The sequence below is a fragment of the Phalacrocorax carbo genome, chromosome Z, assembly GCF_963921805.1.
Source record: "Phalacrocorax carbo chromosome Z, bPhaCar2.1, whole genome shotgun sequence".
Lineage (NCBI taxonomy): Eukaryota > Metazoa > Chordata > Aves > Suliformes > Phalacrocoracidae > Phalacrocorax > Phalacrocorax carbo.
Window position 1 is genome coordinate 832,581 of NC_087548.1, and position 21,219 is coordinate 853,799.

The 21,219-nt window shown below is 48.9% G+C and overlaps 1 protein-coding gene across 1 annotated transcript; it reads left to right on the forward strand.

The window, feature by feature from the left end:
- The first annotated feature begins 3,315 nt into the window (after window positions 1-3,315).
- FECH (ferrochelatase) lies at window positions 3,316-21,003 on the forward strand. The gene is made up of 11 exons (XM_064437952.1): window positions 3,316-3,470; window positions 6,761-6,866; window positions 8,084-8,203; window positions 8,586-8,734; window positions 14,396-14,530; window positions 15,068-15,174; window positions 17,200-17,298; window positions 18,087-18,194; window positions 19,186-19,350; window positions 19,783-19,842; window positions 20,293-21,003. Exons 1-11 carry the CDS (start codon window positions 3,413-3,415, stop codon window positions 20,425-20,427), a joined length of 1,242 nt encoding a protein of 413 aa, XP_064294022.1. The 5' UTR covers window positions 3,316-3,412; the 3' UTR covers window positions 20,428-21,003.
- Window positions 21,004-21,219: the final 216 nt, after the last annotated feature.

The window sequence follows — 21,219 nt, forward strand, 5'->3', positions numbered from 1 at the left end:
GCTGTGGAGTCGAGCGGAGACCGCTGTGCTGTTCTGTAATCCGCTCGCGGAGCAGAGGCGGTGCTGGGCAAACCACCTGCCCAGGAGAGATCCCTGAATTAAGCAAAAGCCTGCGCAAATCTACCGGTGGAGTAAAGAGACGTTCCTCGAGCAGCCACGGAAACCTAGCCGATAGGAATGTGGTAATGTTGAAATGCTGCTCCAAAGCAAGCCTTCACTATGTTAAATAGGATTGGTGTTCATCGTTTGTCATTGAGGCTCAATTCGGGTTTTTGATCATTAAGAGAAAAGAAATGCTTTTAGAGATTGAAAAATGATAAATGGAGCTTGTTTTTATTTCTGTCTCATCAGTTGTGGTTTTGTATGGTGTCTTATTTCTTTTTTTACTGCTTTCTTCCAAAACTTGCTGAGTGATTATGTCTCCAGTGATTTAAAACTGGTGATGATCTTGGGTGTTCCTGGCAGCTGTCCAGAAAGCTAGCTTCCGAGCTCTCTCTCAGTAAAGCTTTTTGACTGTAAGTTCTTATTCCGGGCCGATTTAATCACGTTTGCTGCTTCACGTGTTCTTTGGGCTAGCAGTCTTCCCAGGTCCTTCCCATCCCAGGTTGATGTTTAAGTCCTTAATTACACAAGTACTTGGTATACGTGGGCAATAGCACTAACTATCCCGGAGAGCCCAGCAGCCTTCAGAAACTTGGCATTTCTCCTCTTCGCTCACTTCCCTGCCGGGCAGCCGTGACCGAAAGAGCCGCCACTTGCTGGAAGGGCGAGAAGCGTGGTGCTGCCAGGCCGTGGGCAGCGAGAGCTGGGCCTGCCTGTGGATGGCAGACCTCTGGGGAACCCGCTGACCAGGCAGCGAACCGATCCTGGGCTGAGTTTCGGTTTGCCCGTTGCTCCATCCGGGTAGCCGAGCTGCCAAAGCCCCTGTTGTTGCGTGATGAGCTGCTGGCCGCCTGTCCCCCAGCTCCAAAAGTAGAAGCTTATGGACGGATCAGGATTTTACCAAGCACGGGGGCTTTCACTCGCTAGCGTGAGGTTTTGCTTTTGGATAAAGGTGTTGTCACAGCACCAGGAGTCAGGTGGGGGGCCTGCAGCCCCCTCTGCCCTGCAGTAAGCTGGGCAGCCATGCGAGGGGCAGAGAAGTGCCTCTGCCCTGCACCATGCACCCAGCTCAAGGAGCGGTGGTGTGCGCCAAGCCTGGAGGTGTTGGGACAGGATTTGAGGAAGTCCCTTGCTGCGGGGGTGCATGCGTCACAGCCCTGGGCCCTTCCTAGCTTCCATAAGCTGTCCACAGAGCAACTGGAAAGTGCTGCTGAGATGACGTGGGGTGCGAATCAAGCGTTTGTGCGCATGATAACTGTTCTGGTATTTGTTCCTCTGCGTTTCTGCCGGGAACAGAGGTTACTAGGTGAGCTCTGCACCCCTGCTCCAGTGTGTCTGACGAGCCACGAGCCCCAGCACAGAGGTCAGGCCCCGTGCTGGTGCAGGGCTGAACCACTGCCACCCATTCTCTGTGCTGCCCTTAGTCCTGGTTCCACCTAAGCTGGAGCTCCTCCTGGCCATCCTGCTCCTCAGGCAGGTCCTGCAGTGCTGCTGTCTAAATTCATGACGTCGAAAAGAGGGGCAAGGAGTATGGCAGGGCCAGCGGTGAGAGCCCCAGCGCACACGGAGCAAGTCAGCAGCAGGGCCAGCAGTCCCTCCCTGCCCGCCCCGTCCTGCCCACCAAACAGCTGCCTTGCGCTCCCAGCATCTGCAAACCGCACTGGGCAGCGACCGTGACAGGGAAGCACAACTTGTGCCGTAACGCTCCGTGGAGGTGCTGTTGGTCATAAATCCAGGCCTGCAGATATCTGCCTCCAGCTAAGAAATGCTGTTCCTCCCGGCATGCAAAGGAAATCTCATAAATGATGCACGCTGTAAATGCAGTGCGGGTCCCTGTGCACGAGCTACAGCCCTATTGCAAAGTTTCCCCACCGTGCCCTGGCAGATGCAGAATCTCAGCTTTAACGAGCCTGTTCCTTCTGTCTTTTAGAGAAGATTTCAGTCTGCAGAGCAAAAACATGCCCTTTTTAAGGTGGTTTTTTTCCTGCTGCACTGGGCTGAGACGGACAGACACGTTTCAGTTGGGAGCACAGGTACAACCTAGATGATCCCTGAGGTCCCTTCCAACCTGTGATTCTGTGTACCGGCCAGCTCCCGGCTCAGCCCCGGGGCCCCGCTCACCGCGCAGGAGTCGCTGCGGCCGCCAGCTGGGAGGGACCGTGCTTGGAGTCCTGCTTTCGTCACTGTAATTTTATCTGCGTTTTCAAAGGAAGTACCGTGTCCTGGGTAACAATTTTCCTGGGGTCATTGTAAAGGTGTGCCAGTGCAGCCAGAAGCAATGCCGCGTGCTGGTACCCGCTGCTGCACCAAGCGCTCAGGACCGGCTCAAGCACTGAGGACTGGTTTAGGTGCTCAGGACCAGCTCCTAGCTGGCACAGCCTCGTGGGGCGTCCTGGCATCAGCCAGACACGCCGACTGCCCTCACACGTGTTTTGCAGTAAAAGCTCAGGTGAAAACATCCCCAGTCCCACTCACAGAGCAACTTTGGGCGGTTGTGGTGCTCTGTGCGCAGCGTTGGGGTGCTGATGCGCTTACAGCGTGGGATTGCAGTGTCCAGACTGTACGTCTGCGTCCGGTGCTAACCCCGAGGCCCTTCTCAGGGTGACCTCCAGCCCTGGTGCTTCAGGACTGTCCACAGGGAAGGGACTAATGTGGTGACAGGGGCTGGGTGCGGGTCTTGGGGGAGCAGAGAACTGCTAGCGGCAAAATCAGGGGCTGGGTGGAGGAAGAGGCTGTCGGTTCATGTCCCCCAGAAGAGGCAGGCTGGGATCACACCAGGCTCTTGATGAAACAGAAGGAGGGACGAGGATTTTGGTAGGGAAGGATCCTGGCTTAACTGTCTGATTGGGATCTGAGGTGGTGGATGAGCTTCCCTGATAAAGACCCCAAGATTTTAAAAAAAGATTTAAAGTCTTCTCTTTAAAAGGGTCTGCAGATTCTTTAGAGCCTAAGTGTGCAAACCTAAGCGATGCCCAAGCATGTACTTTATTTAGCATGCGCGTTTGCAAGGAAAACCTTCAAAACGTAACCCCGGCGGAACGCAAGGGATGCCATTATTAGTTTAGCTTCAGAAAAACTGGATATTGGCGTCTTTTGTCCGTTGGGAGCACGGGGCGCTCCATTGCTCCTTTCTGAGCCCTCGGTCCCGCGGTAACGGTCCCTGGGGCTGCGGAGGGCAGCCGCGGCAGCGCAGCCCCAGGGACTCCCGCCCCGGCCCCGCCACCGTCCCGCCCCGGGGCGGCGCCGGGGGCGGCGGCGGGGCCGGCGGGGCGGCGGAGGGCGAGGGGCGGCGGCGGGGCCGTCTGAGGGAATGCAGGCGGCCGCCGCCAAGATGGCCGCCGCCGCTGCCGGGCGGGCGGCGCGTCACCGTGAGTCTGTGGGCGCCGGCGGCAGCCGGCCGGAGCGGGGGGCCGAGGGCGGGCGGCAGCGGCCTGAAGGGCTGCCGGGCTGCCGGCCGCGCCGGGCCGGGGGGGCTGCGGGGGCCGGAGGGCAGCGGCGCCAGCGGGACCGCGTTACACAACGGCCCCGCGGTGCCTTTGCGTAACGCTGCCGGCGGAGCCGGGGCCTCCGATCCGACGCGGGCTGGGGCCGGCGGGCGGCGGGGCGGGGAGCGCGGGGCCGCTGCCTCTGCCCCGGGGTGGCGGCGCCGCGCGGCGGTAACGGCGCCGCGGAGAGCGTGAGGCGAGCGCGGCTGAGCTGCCGGAGCGCGGGTGGTGCCCGAGGGGCTCGGGGGGGCCCGTCCTCCCGCCGAGCGAGGGCTGCGGGGCGCGGGGGGGCAGCTGGGAGAACGCCTCGTTTGCAGCCGCCGGGCTCGGTTTCTCATCGCTTGGTTTGGGGTGGTCCCGTTTCCCTCCTCCCCCCGTCAGGAGTTTAATTTTAAACGAGGCTCTTTCCTCTTTAGAAGGCGTTTGTGTGAAAACCATCCTCGTTTAACAGTTCTCAGGTTGCGCTTTCGCAGTAAGGCCAGGTGCGGCGAGGAGGTGCGAGTAGCGCATACGGTTGGGAGTTGGTGTCACAGCTATCCTCACGCTGCGGGCGCGCGCTGCATGCGCTGCATGCCCTGTATGCCCTGTACGCGCTGTGCGCGCTGTACGCGCTGCATGCGCTGCATGCGCTGCATGCGCTGCATGCGCTGTATGCCCTGTATGCCCTGTATGCCCTGTATGCGCTGTACGCGCTGTATGCGCTGTATGCGCTGCATGCGCTGCATGCGCTGCATGCGCTGTATGCCCTGTATGCGCTGTACGCGCTGCATGCGCTGCATGCGCTGCATGCGCTGCATGCGCTGTATGCCCTGTATGCCCTGTATGCGCTGTACGCGCTGTATGCGCTGCATGCGCTGCATGCCCTGTATGCCCTGTATGCCCTGTATGCCCTGTATGCCCTGCACGCGCTGCACGCGCTGCACGCGCTGCACGCGCTGCACGCGCTGCACGCGCTGCATGCGCTGTATGCCCTGTATGCGCTGCATGCGCTGTATGCGCTGTATGCCCTGTATGCGCTGCATGCCCTGTATGCGCTGCATGCGCTGCATGCGCTGCATGCGCTGCATGCGCTGCATGCGCTGCATGCGCTGTACGCGCTGTATGCCCTGTATGCGCTGCATGCGCTGCACGCGCTGCACGCGCTGCATGCCCTGTATGCGCTGCATGCGCTGCACGCGCTGCATGCGCTGCACGCGCTGTACGCGCTGTATGCGCTGTATGCGCTGCATGCGCTGTATGCGCTGCATGCGCTGCATGCGCTGCACGCGCTGCACGCGCTGTATGCGCTGCATGCGCTGCATGCCCTGCATGCCCTGCATGCCCTGCATGCCCTGCATGCGCTGCATGCGCTGTACGCGCTGCACGCGCTGCACGCGCTGTACGCGCTGTATGCGCTGTATGCCCTGTACGCGCTGTACGCGCTGTACGCGCTGTACGCGCTGTATGCGCTGTATGCCCTGTATGCGCTGTACGCGCTGTACGCGCTGCATGCGCTGCATGCCCTGTCAACAGGGATGCGCGCGTGGCAGTTCGGACGACGTGTGGCAGGGTCGTGTGCTCCTTCAGCGGGAGCCCTTTTCCTTACTCATCGTAACTATAACGCATCACCTGGTTAGCGCTGCAGCGGCGGAGTACCTTCGCACGCACGCCGAGAGGCCCTGCTGTGCTTACCCCGAGACCGGCGGGCGCCCGCTGGGGACCGGCTGTGTTGAGCCGCGGCTCCAGAGCCTAATACGATAATGCCGTTTCTAAAACTTACAAAAGAACGCTTTTATCAATGTTCCGTCAAGCTGGAATCATCGTCGCCGCACATCCTGTACGTTCTGCGTCAGGTGCTTTATGGTGCAGACAGAAGCGTGGCCAGACCTCACCTTAAATAAAACAAATGCTTTCTGTTACTTATTTACAGTGCAGAAGGATCGCTACAGCCATTGAAACCTCTCTTTTTATTGTTCTATATAATTAACATATAGTGTTAGTGCTTCAAAAAGTAATAACCTAAGAACTGGAAGAAGAATATAGATATTTGAAAAGACTCTTTCAGGCACGAGCGATCCTTGACCCAAAGTTCTTTAGTTTGCAGCCTTTTATATCACTGCGGTCACAAGCATCCACAGCTACACGCTCTTAATCCCGAGTAAGAAGCTGGATTTGCAAGATGGTTTTCTCTGTCATAGATTTCAGCAGGTTTTAAGGGCGTTCAGCATCTGCTCAGGATGTTATTAGGGACCTGTGAACCGTAAGATGCTCTTCTCAGCGGGTGGATCGGCCGCTATGGAGGTCTGTGCTATTGGGGCTCAATTGCTGCTGGAACTCCTGCAGTCTGACCAGGGAAGCATCGCACCAAACGATTGCTGGAGAGCCAGGGATGCGGGATTTAACAATTTTTTTCATCTTGGGCAATTCACACTATTGTTGCACTAAAATATACCATGTAATGACTATGAACTTCTGAGGAGAACAAAGCGTGCTTTTGAAAGAGCAGGCTGTAACCAGCGTGTGGGAAAACTTTACTTCTGAAGTATCCTGGGTTTTGGCTGATGCTGAGATCCAGGAATAATAGAAGTCGCCTAGCTGGGTAGTGAGAAAAAAGGCTGCCCACGTCTGTGGGTAAATGGATCCTGAAACTGCTGCTCAGCGTACCTGATGCGGGGTCAAACTAAGGAGCTGTGTGCCTATGGCTCACAGGTGCTGACCTACGCTGCTGACGTTTGCTGGGGGCCCTCAATTAACAAACGTCAAACCGGCATGGTAGAGGTGGCGTAGGAGCACTTCGCTTGTCTAGAGTTAGCCCAGGTATGTCTGCACCACAAGGAGCTGCGTAGCTTGGCATACTCACCTCATCAGTGTGTCCGCCCTGCGTAGTTTGCCTTGCATTGTCAGCGGTTATTTTGGGCTTAAGATGGGAGTTTAAAGATTATTGAGGCTTTTGTTTGGTTTTAGGTGGCTGCCTAGTATCTGAAAAGCCGTTACACAGAGTGTTTAAAGAAAGGCAGAAGCTTGCAATTTCATGACTTTCTTTGATTCCAGGACCTGGGCTTAAGGGAGAAAATGCCAAGCAGCGCGGTGCTGCCAAGTGTGTTGATGCAGCTGCTGAGGGATTAGTGGCTATCTGGTGAAGAGGCCCTTCAGCCCGGTGCAGAGTTATCAATGTGCTGTTATCTTTCTTCCAGTTGTGAAAAGCAGCAGCCAGCTGAGGGTCCCGGTACGATGGAGAGGTCAGGCAACTGCAGCCGCGGTGACAGAAAGCACAAAACCTCAAATCCAGCCAGAAGTGCGGTAAGTTTGCAAGGAGGTCTGGGTGGGTGTGACCTGCTGTCGTTGCCCTCTGTCTCTCTCTGATACGGGGTGCTGCTTTGTTTGCACAGCAAAGCTGGTTGCGTGGTAAAACGTGGCAGTCGTGGGGCTTGATCTAGTTTTTTCGCGTTTGTGTAATCGCTTTTATCTGGCTGGCTGCATTTGCCGAGCCTCTCGTTTTCATGATTCTGTGGGGCAAGGAGTGCCTGCCTTGTTCTCTGCAGAAGGCAGTGAGGCTGTGGCCCGCAGTAAGGCCTGGGGCAGCGCAGAGCAATAGAAAAACAGTAGGATATTACTGTTATTTGAGGTTCTGGTTCCTGCTTCCTGGGTTTTATTCAGCAGCCTCCTGATAGACACTCCAGGAGGAAGGGAATGGAAACTGAGGTCCCGACCCATCGGGGCAGGCCGAGGCTCCTCTCAGTGCCCCTTTGTAAGACTTTGGCTTTGGCAAGAGGAGGGCAAAGCTCCCTGTGCAACCTCGGCTCTGCCCGCTCAGGAGGCGAGGGCACCTGGTCTCTGGGCTCCGTCGGGCAGGGGAAGCGATTCAATGGGGAAATCCACCTTTTGGGTGAGAGTCGTGATCAGCGGCCGTTTCTGTAAAAGCTGATACCGGCATCTGCTCTGCTCTGCTGTGCTGGGAGGGGCGTTATCCTTAGGACAGTGTGCCGGACCTGCACTGGATAGAAAACCCATTGTGGGGAAAAACATCCCAACCCAACAACCTAAGCAAAACCAACACTGCACTTGTTTTATGTGTAGAATGGCTCTTTGCTGCTTTCACTGCGTCGGGAGACGAGATGTCTCTCTGGCGTAACGAAGGCAAAGACCTGTGTGCGTAGCTCATCTGTTTCCTGTGGAAGCTGCTGCTTGCTTTGGTTGGAACCTGCAGCGAGCGCTCAGCTGAGGTGGTTCCTCAGGCCCTGTTTTAGAACCTGCCTGACAGCCTTCAGCTGCGAGATAATTTTCTCAGTGTGTTTCCAGTTAAACTCTGTGTTGCAAAGTGATTACTGTTTTAAAAAAAGTAAAGATCATGCAAATACTTGTTCTCTGACTATTCATGCTTGTAGTTCATATTTTTACATAAGCAGGATGAGGTTCTAAATAGGATGCCGCATTTGCAGAAGACAAATGCAGAAGGATAAGCTGATTGTTTTGTAATTGTAGGTCACTAGGATTTTAAATACCTCTTGCTTTCACAGGAAACCTAAAACAGGAATCTTGATGTTAAACATGGGAGGTCCAGAACGGCTGGATGATGTGCATGACTTCTTACTTCGTCTCTTCCTGGACAGAGATCTAATGACGCTTCCAGCTCAGAAGTGAGGAACGTTGGGAGCTCCTGTGTTGCAGTCAGTGTTGGGGGTTGCTGTCCTAGCTGTAGGCTCGAACATTTAACTTCTGTGTATACCAGCATTTCTTAAGACTGTTTCATCTTGAGACCAGTCTGTACAAGAAGCGGTGCTATAATTCTCCGGAAACTGGCATGCCAAAATCGTTACCTTCTAATTGCAAAATGTGGTGTCCTGTCACCTAGAAAGCTTGGGAAGTGTGGTGGACTCTAACATTAAACAAGCCCTGCAACGCTGCTTTGCTATAATCTGGGGAGATTCGCACGCAAACCCCACTGCAGCGGAGAGATTTGGGAAGAGGGGTGGTGATTTGGGTTACGATATTAATATGTGTACCTTTTGAATGCTTTAGTAAATTAGCACCGTTCATTGCCAAACGCCGCACACCGAAAATCCAGGAGCAGTACAGCAGGATTGGAGGTGGATCACCAATCAAGAAGTGGACGGCAGTGCAGGGAGAAGGCATGGTGAAACTGCTGGACAGCATGTCTCCTCGCACCGGTACTTCTTTACTGTGCTTATTAAAAGTTTCTTTTGCTTCATGTGTTGAAAGTATGCGCTTGTAAAGCAGCTTTTGCTTCTCCAGTTTTATTGTGCGAACAGCGTGCTCAGTCCTGCTGGGAAATCATGACAAAGATATCGCAGAAGTTCTTACTCGTTAAAAACTAAGCATATACAAAAGCGTGGGGTTCCCACACGTGCCAATGTGTTGTTGCTTCTGTGGCTGCATTGGAGAATGACTTTGATTTTGGAGAGTACTGTCGGTACTCATTCAACCTGCAGTAACACAGCGTAGCACCAAAAGCCAACAACCAAACTCTTATGTACCTTCTAAGGCTGGATCTGGTGTGTGCTGTGGTCCAGCTGCCGCCTCTGTCTGTACCTAGCTTAAAAGCTGCCCCGGGTAAGTCCACCCTTAGATGCTTTTGGCATGTTTCATCAGGAAGCTGGGCATCTGGCCTAAACTGGTGGCCTCTGCTCCCTCTCTCATCGAGAGAGAGTAGGGCCTGGAGAGAAAGTGATTTGGTTCATCCTAAGGCCATTATCAAAGATAGGGTGGTCACCCTCTAGGGGTACACTTATCTCTCTCCTTTGATTGTTGGAAGAAATCTAGATGACTACAACAGACAAAATGTCTTATTTTCAGGTGGGTGAAGCTAGGTGACAGGAGTCTCAGTGTGCACGACTGCAAGGAGTCATGCCATGCCCTGTAGGCCCTGCTTGAGCTTGAAGAAGTCTACACTAAAGACAAGTGGTTGAGCCTTAGATGATAAGAAAGGGGAATGTATTTCATGTGAACAAATAAGGCAGGCAGTGGGAGAAGGGTGTTCAGAGTGGCATTCTTACTAGCGTAAATGAGGTGGAGGTTTGTGAGCATTGGTACTGGCAGTATAATCTCATGTAATTCTCTTATCTTTTATGAAGAGGTAGAGTGGGAGAATGGTGCTTCTCTTAGGCTGCGCCTGTGCATGCACACACAGAGTAAAAGACGCCTGTCGATCTAGTGTTCCCTGGTTGTTTGTGTTCTGCACGCTGGTGCTGTTGAGTTTCACAGGGGGTAGGATCTCCAGCTGTAAAATGCATGGCCACCTTCTCATGGCCGCTCCCTGTAGGTAACTGCAGGGCGGTGGCAGCAGCCAGCAGTTAGGGCTCAGCATGATGCAGGGTTCCCTGCTCCTGCGGCTTCCTCCCAGTGCCCGTCCCTGATCGGGGCCAGCTCGGCCAGGATGCAGTGCAGGGACTGTGATATAGAACAGCTCTGAGGCTGGAACGTAGCGCTATAAGCCTTTTGTATTTGCCTTTGTTATGCCAGACTGAGCCTAAAGAAAAGGTGACTGCATGGGAGGGTGTTGGGAGGCTGTTCTCCAAAGCCGCAGGTGTCTTTCGTTCCTCTGCAATGTCCCTCTGCAATTATTGCTTGGCTGTACCCAGAGCTTCTGAAACTCTGAATCTGTAACTATTAATAATGGATACAATTAGGCCCGATTTCAGGACTGAAGAGGAGGTTCGTTGGAAGAAAAGACAAGGTTTCGCAGCTGAGCGTTGCAAGGCTTGGCTGAGCGATAGCCCTGAGCCCCACCCGAGGATGTGAGCGGGAGATACTGCCTAATGGCTTGCCTTGGGTGGAAGTAGATACTCTCTTTGCCAGTTCTTCCTTGATTATCAGAAAGCTTGAAAGGTGAATATAGCCTCCCTCCCCTCTCTCCGGATCAGACTCGCTCTGCGCCTTACTGCCTCGCAGCAAGGAGCTATGACTTCTCTGGGTCACCCTGTGCCAAGCTGCCTGGTGGCACTAGTGTGATGGGAAACGGGTGCAGATGCTTCTGTGGATGTCCTTCACTAAGGGCTTCAGCTAACACGTCTTACCGTTCAGCTGCAATGGGCTAGGTGTGCAAACACAGACAACTGTAGTCATTCGCAAAATGTTAATTGCTGTGATTCAGCTGTGCTCAATCTCTCTCCTAAAACCTCCAACCACATGGATACACGAGTCATTTTTCACCCAGGTTAAATGCATTTGTGGTGGATTTTGCACCAGTTTAGCTAAACTGCTTTCAGACTGGTTGTTAGCTGAATTTGGCTTCAGCTTGTATTGCTGCTCAGTTAGTAGCTGTGAGGAACTAGAAGTCTGTTTCTCCTCCGCCACTTGCTGAAGGTGATAGGTCATTTGCTTACAGTACCTTTTATGCTACAGTTTCTTGCTATGTGACATTAAAACCATGGCTTCAATAAATATGAGTGGCAGCGCTAGAAATTAAGCTTCCACATTCGCGTAGCAGCTCAAGGGTGAAGGCCATCTCCTGTGTCTTGCCCCTCATGGGACAGACAAGAAAAAGACAGTGAATCACTGCTGCTTTGACAAAAGCCAGGAGAGACAGTAGCGTGATGGTTGGTCTGTCTGAAATGACCTGTCTGGGGTCACCTTTGTTCCCATGCGGTATTTCTCTGCATTATGCTTTTTGTTCTTGAAGCAGCACACCACCTTTGTGAGCAGAAGGAATTAACGAGATCACTAAGCTGCCTGCTGAATTCCTCACCAATGTGTTAGCTACAGATAATACTTCTCATCCTGCCACTCCAGTAGGAACACTAAACGTTTTTAATAGAAAAACGGCTGGAGTAAGAGAAGCCGAAGAGGAGAGCTCTCCATTCTCTTCAGCTCAGCAGCTTCACAATGTGTGGTGCTGCAAGCTGCCTTCTCCCTTCAGTTTCTGTGACCTTTGCTGATGAGGTGCTGGTGTGTCAGGGAATCCCCCTCCGTGTTGGACAATACACGTTATTTGATTCCTAGCAATTTTGTAATTCTTTGTGGCACCTGCTTCAGACGTGGGTAGAAAAGGGCTAGAGGTAGAACATTGGTAAAAGGCTCTGGGAGGTGAAGAGTAACGCTCTTAGAAGGCTAGAACTGAATTTATTTCATTTGTTCAGCATGTGATGTATCACCGATACCTTCATTTGGGTGATGTTTGATCCTTTTTGTGCAGATGCTACTCTAGCATAATTCCAGCTGTGGTCCCTGCAAGTACAGTCAAAGCCTGAAGCCAAAACCGCACCGGGCTGCGGCATCCAAGGCAGTAGTGTTTTTAGCAGCAGTAGCCTCTGAAGGGTCAGCCTTGCAATATGTTCTGAAGATAAAGTTTAGAAAGTTTATCTGCTTTTCTCAGCATACCACTCCCACTTGCTTTTGTTTGGTGACCACCTTTTGGGAAGTCACGCCCGCCTCTGTGCAGTTCTGACACCTGATAAGTTCTGTAGAGACCTCCTTTTTTTACCTAACAGTAGCTGCAGTTCTGAAAGGTGACCGTGCTAACCGTTGCTAACAGCTGAATTGAGTGCTAACCATGTCCTTAACCCTGTCTTTAGGCATTTTGAGTAACCTTGCAGCAACAGAGTACTGTGTTGCTTCAGAATAGCTTGAAACATTCGGATGTGCTTCCAGGCTGAGCTAGCATTTCGGAATATTGTGTGCTCGCAGGTGGCACTTGGGGAGCACTGAGCCCTGTTAATGAGTAACTCACAGGTTGTGGTGGTGAGACTTCTAACACAGGGCAAAGAAGAGATACTTTGTGCACTCGTTTTACCTTGCTCTGGACTTTTGGGGCGTAGAGTTCATAGCTGCTGTGTATTTGCACTGGTGAGGAGCTCATGTTAGTGTCAATACACCTGTAAAATTCCCTCCTGCATAAATTATTCAATCTACTAATTTACTCCCTTGTAGTATACGTTTGACATGTTACGCTTCAGGGGTAGGATTAATATAAAGTAGTAAATAAAGAGCCTCACCCATGTCACCGGGAACAATGTAATTTTTAAATGAAGCTTTATTGTTACAGGCAGCTGCCTGAAAATGAACAAGAGTTCTTCCTTCTGAATGAGTGGGGTTGGGTAGGCTCAGTCGTCTGTAAGAATAAATCAGACAAACATGGTGATAGGAAAATCCAGTTCTATTGTTGGTTTGTTTGGGGTTTTATTTTAGTGCTGGCATCAAATAGGCTAATGTCTTGCAATGGTAATTGTATTTTAAGACCGTACACCTTGCTTTTTTATTGTTTTTAATGATAATGGTTATTATTATTTCTTACAAGCTGTATTTTAGCTGATTCCCCTGCAGCAGAATGAAAGTTCACAGGATGGGGGGGGGGGGCACACTGTTTGTTTAGATTTTTCGTGGAAGATGTCACTCTGTTTACAGTAGTTCTGACTCTAACTGTAACAGCAAAATGAGCATGTATACAGACGTGAAAATCTCTCCTTTGCTGCCTGTGCTCGAGCACAGTGCTGCGAGAGTATTGCAAGAATTTCCTTGCTGGAAGCTGAACCGAGCGAGAAGTTGGCCATATTTTTTCCCAGTCTGTCCTTTCCCAGGTTAAGCTCCTGTCTTTGCTCTGGTTAGTCAGACTTTTGTTTTTAATGCTGTGTAAAGATGTTAATGAGGTTACCGGCTCCCAGGGCTCCTCAAGTTGGGTCATTATTTGCTACTGCTGCCAGCTGGGAGCTCTCTTGCCTCCTGCAGAGAACTGGGGCTGACTAAACCTGTTTTCTGAATCCTGTATAAATGTGTGGAGTGGAGACCAAGCATGGGACATCTGCTTCCTTCAGAATATTGTTTAATGTTATTTCAGAGCTAGTGACCTGGAAACCCTGAAAAAGAAACTTTTGCTTTTGTTCTCCTAAGAACCTCTGTCCACTTTTTTAAAAAAAAAAAAACAAAACACAAAAAACACCAAGAAGCCTGCCCTCCCCCCCCCCCCCCAAACCATATTCCCCAAACTTTGAAGCCAACACCCAAAATATTAGGGATGAAAAATGGAAAAACCTAAAATCATAGAATCATTAAGGTTGGAAAAGACCTCTAAGATGATCAAGTCCTACCGCCAACCCAACACCCCCAGGCCTCCTAAACCATGGCCCCAAGTGCCATGTCTACATGTTTTTTTAACTTCTCCAGGGATGCCTTATAGGCAGCTGATGTCTATAAGGTGCAGGGCCTTTTCTGGTTTGAAGCTGGTCCCCGTAGAGCCAAACATCTCAGTGCTGGCGCACAACATTGCAGCCCAGTTATATTTGAAAGTTTAGGTACATAAGATTTCCTGGCATGCGCAAACTGCTTAAGCGATGCATTTCCTTTTGTATGGCAGAACGAAGAAAGCCTTGCCTTTCCTAAGGTTTTGGCATTTTAATTACGTTGGTGAATTTAAAACATCTGACTTCTGATTTCAGTAAGCGAGTTGAGCTGTGCTGTTAGGAAGCCCGTAGCACGTCTGTTAGGGCATAGTTGTGTTCATTTAGCACCTCATAGTGACACTTTTTTGCCAGTACGTCCTTTAAATCAGAACCTGCCCAGTAAAACACCAGAGCTCTGTACAGTCTGGAAACCACACCTGCTAAACTAAGCAAAAGCAGAAGAGCAATGCTTCTTGCAGAAGAAACAGTAGTGTAAATCACTTTTACATTCTAATAACAGCAGTGAGTTACCAGAAAAATACTTGGCCAAAGAAAGATGTGTTTATATGACAGTGATTTCGATAGCTGGAAAATTATCAACAAGTTTATTTCAGCAGTTTTAGTCTGTCTGGTTCTGTACTTTGTGCTTATTAACGATGTGTTATTGAGAGTTCTTGGTTTTCTCTGCAATTTATTTTCCTGTGCTTTGGCCGGCAGCACCTCACAAGTACTACATTGGCTTCCGGTACGTCCATCCTCTGACAGAAGAAGCAATTGAAGAGATGGAGAAAGATGGCATTGAAAGGGCTATCGCTTTCACGCAGTACCCACAGTACAGTTGTTCTACCACAGGTGAGCACCTCTGCACGAGCAGAGCACAGAGGCGAACGTAGGCATGAGTCTGCGAGCCTTGAGGAGCGCGCGGAGCGTCCGTGCGAGCCGGCCTGTCTTCCTCGAAGTGCCCCTTCCTCTTGGCTTCATTGCCAGCTCGAGGCCCTCTGTATTTGCTGCAATTCCCGATTTTGGGTGGAAGCTTCTTAACAACTGTAACATAAAGCTGTGCTGAGTTATTGTGAGGTAACGTAAACTGAAGGCTCAGGAACGCAGCTGAGTAAGCTTTCTTCATGGAAACTAGAGCAGTAATTGTTCTACAGTTGAAGAATGGTTCAGCGAATTGTTCTTGGCTGGTACATTATATGAACTTTGGTATAATCGGTACGTCATATGAACTTTGGTATAATTTTTCCCATTTGAGGCACTCAGTTCTGATTTATGATTGCATTTTAAATATGTAGCATTTTAAAGTATTAAAATACCTTGCTACAAAACTCTTTTAATCTGACAAATTGCTAATGCTTTGGCTGAACTTCTTCATTCTCTGCGTTTCAGGAAGCAGTTTAAACGCCATTTATTGCTACTATAATAAAAAAGGGGAGAAGCCGAAGATGAAGTGGAGTGTAATTGACCGATGGCCCACCCATCCTCTTCTTATTCAGGTATGGATTTGTGTGAGAGCCTTTGAAATTAGCAGCCACAGTGGGAGGCGTGAACTGAACGGTTCTGATACGTTACCAGACTGGCATTCCCTGGGCTTTTCTTAGATTGGTTGATGTGGGAGAAACTTGGTATCTTTGCTTTGCCAGCTGACCTTAAAACAACAAATAATTAAGTAAATACAGGTGTTCATTGAGTTTCCTTTTTAGAAATATTTGCTACCAACAAAAACATAGTATAATAATAAGTCACAGAAATACTCTGAGGAAACACTTCTCCTAAGTCAAGTTTTAGCTTCTAGAAAAGCTTACACGATTTTTAGCTATAGAACATACTAAAAGATGAACGTATTTGCTGATTTAGGCTGTGTTTATATATTTCCTTTAAAAAAAACCAAACTTGAGAAGAATAAAAGGAGTGCTTCAATTTGAAGGTACATTTTAGTTATGGTAGTGAAATGTGCCTCATCTACTATGTATGAAATTACAGGAGAAGGATGGTTATTTCCTGCCAGACGTTTTGGCATGATAATGTGCAGAAGTGACCACCATGCACATCTGGTTTAAAAAGCATAGTCATATTATCCTAACAGTGTTGGCTGGAAGGGTCCTCTGGAGGTCATTAGCCCAAATTCCTGCTCCGAGCAGGTCTATGGTCAACACACGTACAGATCACGTCGCTTTGTCCGATTCTCATCCAGCAGCACTGAGGTAGTTCTGGGCACAGCATTGGCTGTGGCAGGAGCAATTAAGGGAAAACTTCTCAGAGAAAATAGCATTTTTGTCTTTGTTGGGGAGCTCTTCTAGTTTGGGTTTTGCAATTTTTGTGGTGTGCTGAACAGATGATAAAAATGACTGAAGGAAGGCAAGGTGGAACTGCCCGCGCTCTGTGGCGTTCCCCTGGCAAGCTGCCTGAGCGCGATGCTGTCCTGGGATGCGCCACCGTTGTTATGCGCTCTCCGTGCCTTCAGCATGTGTCCTTGCCTTCAGTGAAACACCTCAGCAGAGTTTAGGAACCTTTCATATCTTCAGGGAACCTGTGAAATGGTTTCCATTAGACAGAATATGTACAACCTTTTTATTTTTCCTTATTTTTTAAAAATAAGCTCACGGATGTGCCCAGGGAGGCTGTGATTGAAAGGGCTGGCTCAGCCCCTGGTGGTAAAGTTGAAATGGAAATTAGTTTTTTTAACATTTCTGATCTGGTTTTCACTGTAAAATATCTGAGAGAAGACCGTGCAGACAGAGTTGTTTGATGCTCCTGCAGCGCCATACGCCAGCGGCGATGGCAGCTGCTTTTCCCTCTGTGCACTCCCTCAGCCTGGCTGTGTGTACGCCGCGTTACGGCTCTCGGCAAAAACGCGGGCAGCGAGAGTGAAGGGTCCGAGGCGTTTCCCTGCTTTTTTGTGTAGTGCTAAGAACGCTTCAGGTGTTGATGGACAGAGGTGTCCGTCTCTCCCGTGTTCTCTCCTGTCAGCTGAGCTCAAGGTGGAGGTCTCTGAGCACAGTTACCTCAAACTTGCCTCAACAGCCCGTTAGGGGACACCTTTCGCAGAGCAGGCTCTTCTCTGATGCCGTGTGTACGTGCTCTCATTTAGTCTTCAGTGTAACGGGGCTGCTGAGAGAGGATGTTGTGCTCTGCCCAGTCACCATTCCTCTCTCCCCCTGCCCTAGCAGCTGCGCCCGTGTGCCCTCCGTGGCCAGGGAGCTGCTCTTCAGAGGCGTTAGAGAAGACCTGGGTTGAATTGGTTGTGTTCTTTCAGGTTGTTACCAGCATCTTAAAACCATTGGGATGATGAAAAGTTCACGGGGGTCTTTGGTCTGTTGGGACTGGGCACAGTGTGGTACTGGATGCTTGACAGTACGTAATGCATGCTGTCTGTCGTGAGTGCCCCACGCGTACCGAAGGGGATTTTGAAGTCTTTAGGCAACCTGAAACATCGAAGCTGCTTGTCTCGGGTCATTTCAGATCACATAATGCCTCTCAGTGTTCCTGATTCAGGTATTCACTTTCTTTTTTTTGAACAGTGCTTTGCTGATCACATACAGAAGGAACTGAACCTGTTTCCACCTGATAAAAGGAAAGATGTTGTCATCCTCTTCTCAGCTCACTCGCTGCCCATGTCTGTGAGTTACGCCGGGTTGTTCCTGTCATTGTTAGATGGAGTCACGCTGGCTGGGCTGAACGAAGGGCGTGCAGCTCGCGCAGCCGTGGGGTAGGGCCACTGTTGTGGGAGTGCCAGGCAAATATAAAAGAGAAGTATGAAGGTGAGTTAGGGAGTTGCAGCTGGAAGCCTGATGCAGAGCTGAAGGCCAGGCGCATGAGCTGTGATTGCTCTCCTGCCTGCTTGCGCAGATCCGCACTGTGGGCCACTGTTGAAGATGGGGCGCGGGGTTAGGTCAGACTTGGTGTGGCTGCTGTCACGGCCTCACAAACCCGCCAGCTCAAACCTGGATGGTGATGGAGGGGAAAATTGGGGTATTTTTCTCACCTCTAGAAAGCAGTAATAATACTTAACCTGAAGGAATGAAAGTAAAATCTTTGTGAAGTTGCCGTAAATGACTTGATTCTCCGTCAGCAACCAACAACTGTAGTGAAATGGGTCTGGGATCGTTTTTCAAAAATGCAGTGCTGTTACCAAAAGGTAACCATATCTATATGCGATGATAGACGAAGTTATCTTTTACCATCCGGAGGAGGAGGACTAGATGTTCTGCTAAAGCAGCTTCATCACAGATTTTGCTGGGCAAGAACGCAGTTTTTCTTCCCTATTTCAGATGAGCCAGGCGCTTGATACGGCCCGTCCTGGGTGCAGCCACGTCACGCGCAGCGCACTCGCCTTCCCCAGTCTTTAGGTGGTCTTTGCCCCAACATATTCACTGGAATAAAAAGTTCTGGTGGTTTTGTGTTGAAGGTAGTGAACCGTGGTGATCCGTATCCTCAAGAAGTGGGAGCTACTGTCCAGCGAGTCATGGAGAAGCTGAACTACTCCAACCCTTACAGGCTTGTGTGGCAGTCCAAGGTATGTGCTCGGGGGAGCTGCAAAGCCACCTGCCACTGTAAAGCTCTTCAGGAGATGGAGGTTATGGTCTTCCAGCTTAAGATGATCATAACCTCTGTGCCTTTTTCCCATTTTTAGCAAGTATTTCTGCTAGAAGAGAATCCCCATCTTTTACTTAAATTCAGTCATTCCAGATACTCTATACACAGTTTCTTTCCTTTTTTGTGTATTGCATCACTTTAAAGTAGATTTTTGATGTGTCAGTTAGAAAAACCTATGATCTCATAACATCTAGTTTGGCATTTGTCTTTCTCTGTCAGAAGAAAGAATCGAGCACTCATTGGATTTTTAAGATGTTGCTATTTGAGGATTTCTGAGCCATTTTTCCAGTCACCACTGTGATATAATCATTCTTGATAATAATATGAGCCTAATCCAAACAGGCTTCGTTATTCTTGACAAAGACTGCTCGCATTACTTTGTACTTACTGTTACTACAGCAAATAGCAAGGAACATAAGTTTTACCAGAATTACGTAGTACAGTAACCATATGTCTCAAGGGCATTACAGTTATCATGCCATTGTTGTTCTTAAAGTTGCATGTTGTGGCACATCAGCACCGAATACTTGATGGTTAGTAAAGGGGCAAGGACAGTTTGCTTACAGAATGGTAACTTCTTTAGAAGGCAGGTAAACCCTGTGCAGTAGTGGTCAGGGTTTTATTGAACTGTAAACAGTACACCTTCATTTAAATTTTCATTTGTTTTAATGAAAGTCACATTTAGGCCAGCCCAGGTTCTGTTTTTTTGGGGATTTAAATGATGGGGCAGTATGTCTTAATAAAAAATGTAATGGAGAAAGTGGCGCTATCAAAAGCAGGAAATACAAATAACTGGCTCCATCTTGAACATAATCTGGTCTGTGTTGTCCTGCTTAAGAAAACGTGGGTGTTCTTTGTAAGAATGAGTTAATGAGGGTTTTTTTTCTTTACTTCCCTCTCCGTTTTTACAGGTTGGACCGATGCCTTGGCTTGGTCCTCAGACAGATGAGGCCATTAAAGGACTGTGCCAAAGAGGAAAGAAGAACGTCTTGTTGGTCCCAATAGCATTTACAAGTGACCACATTGAAACGCTTTATGAACTGGATATTGAGTATGCCCAAGTTTTAGCGAACGAGGTGAGTATTTTATAGTTTTTATAGCTGTTCGGATAGCGGTGCTCTGAAATGACTTCCTGTTTTGAGATGTGCTTTGTAGTTGCTTCTTGCAATATGATTTGGGGAAAACTTTATTATTCTGTAAATTGAAAATTAATCTGAAGTGGCTTAACTCAAATTAATTTTTAGCAACACAAAACAGGTGGGAATATGTCTTTCTAGATTTAACTCTTTAAGCCACTGCTATCCTTATCAAGAAATAATCATTGATTTTTCAGCAGCAAAGTGAAATTTTCGCGTTGTAGTTTTTTGCTGTATTGAAAAACATGGTACTGCATTTAATTCCCTCGTTTGGGGGCAGCTCCTGAGCGAAGCAGAAAGGAAGATTTTGAAGGCTAACTAGTGTAGGATCTGGCAGACTTAACTTTTTTTCTCTCCTTATTTTTGGTTCAGTGTGGAGTTGAAAATATCAGAAGAGCGGAGTCTCTTAATGGAAATCCACTGTTCTCCAAGGTATCTTCTTTGTTGCAGTTGTTGTAGAAGTTTGTAGTTATATGTTTCCTACCAGATTATGGATGTCATCTTGTAGTTTTAAAGTATTTTGAGTTTAAGAGCAAAAGTGGAAACCCCTATACTTAATCTGTGTACCACGAAGCGTTTTCTTTTACCACAGTTTGTGTTTTTTTTTTTTAAAAAAAAAACCTCAGAAGTTTGGTTTGACAAAAAAGAAAAACAGTTCTGTATTCATTTGTAGTAATAATCTTTTAATGAAATATTTCTCTTGAGATATTATGCCAATGCAGTTTCAGAGCAGGACTTTCCCCTGAAGTAAAGGAAGGCAGTGCTTAAAGAGCGTAGTCTGGTGGATGCACAATTTGGCAATCTCACTAGTTGAGCATTTTTTGTTTGCATTTTATGCAGATCCGTTTGCTCACTTCTGGTTTCCAATTAACTGTCTTTCAGGCCCTGGCAGACTTGGTCTGTTCGCATATCCAGTCGAATGAAATCTGCTCTAGGCAGTTAACCCTCTGCTGTCCGCTCTGCGTGAATCCCGTCTGCAGGGAGACAAAAGCCTTCTTCGCTAACCAGCAGCTGTGATGGGCGGTGTGGGAGAGCGCCGCTAGATGAGGCAGGAAAATCGCCCTGGTGAAGCAGTGCAAAGGAAAGAAACGGCTCGACCAAGCTCTCCGCTGTTACATACTCTCAGGCTGGTAGTCTGCGATGTTAACGTCGTGTAACGGAGAGGAGAACTTGACTTTTTTGTTCTATTTGTTTTTCTTAGGCTTTCTTTGTTGGAGAAGAGTCTGTAGGAAGTAGGGAGATAAGGGCGTCTATCCTGAGATGTGAAAAGATCTGGTTTCATCTGATTCTGATTGGACTTAGCATGAGCCCATAACTGTGCACTGAAAAACTTAGTTTTATACAAATTAGCTTCTATTTCCTATGCAGGGATTTATTTGTATGCAGTTCTGGCATGAGTGCATTAATTTCAGCTTTCCAGGCCAAGCATACAATTATTTTGTTTATGCTTAAGGTAACAGTATAACCAGCATAGTCATAGATTGTCTCTTCTGAGAGTGATTTTTCAGATAGGTTTGAAGATCAAGTGACTTCTAATGCTTTTTAAATAATGTGTATGTTTTTTTTAGAACATAAAGATAAGGCTTTGTTTTGTTTTGGTTTTTTTTTTTTTTCCTCCTGCCAGAAACTTCCAGTGAAAGCTTAGGTGGGATAGTAGAACGCACAAGATTTGTTTACATTTTCTAGAAAAAACACTCTCGTTGTCTGCAGGAAGGCACTGCCTTTGGAGAGCATAAAATGAAAGAAATAAGCCTGTTTGGGTGATGCTGAAGAACAGGCTCAACAGCAACAAACTCTGCGTGTTTCAAA

What these genes read in the sequence shown, in the direction of transcription:
- FECH (XM_064437952.1), top strand. Translation starts at nt 3,413, where the DNA reads ATGCAGGCGGCCGCCGCCAAGATGGCCGCCGCCGCTGCCGGGCGGGCG. An exon ending in CTCACTCGCTGCCCATGTCT is followed by an intron (nt 17,299 to 18,086) that starts GTGAGTTACGCC and finishes TTTGTGTTGAAG; the next exon opens with GTAGTGAACCGTGGTGATCC. An exon ending in GAAATCCACTGTTCTCCAAG is followed by an intron (nt 19,843 to 20,292) that starts GTATCTTCTTTG and finishes ACTGTCTTTCAG; the next exon opens with GCCCTGGCAGACTTGGTCTG.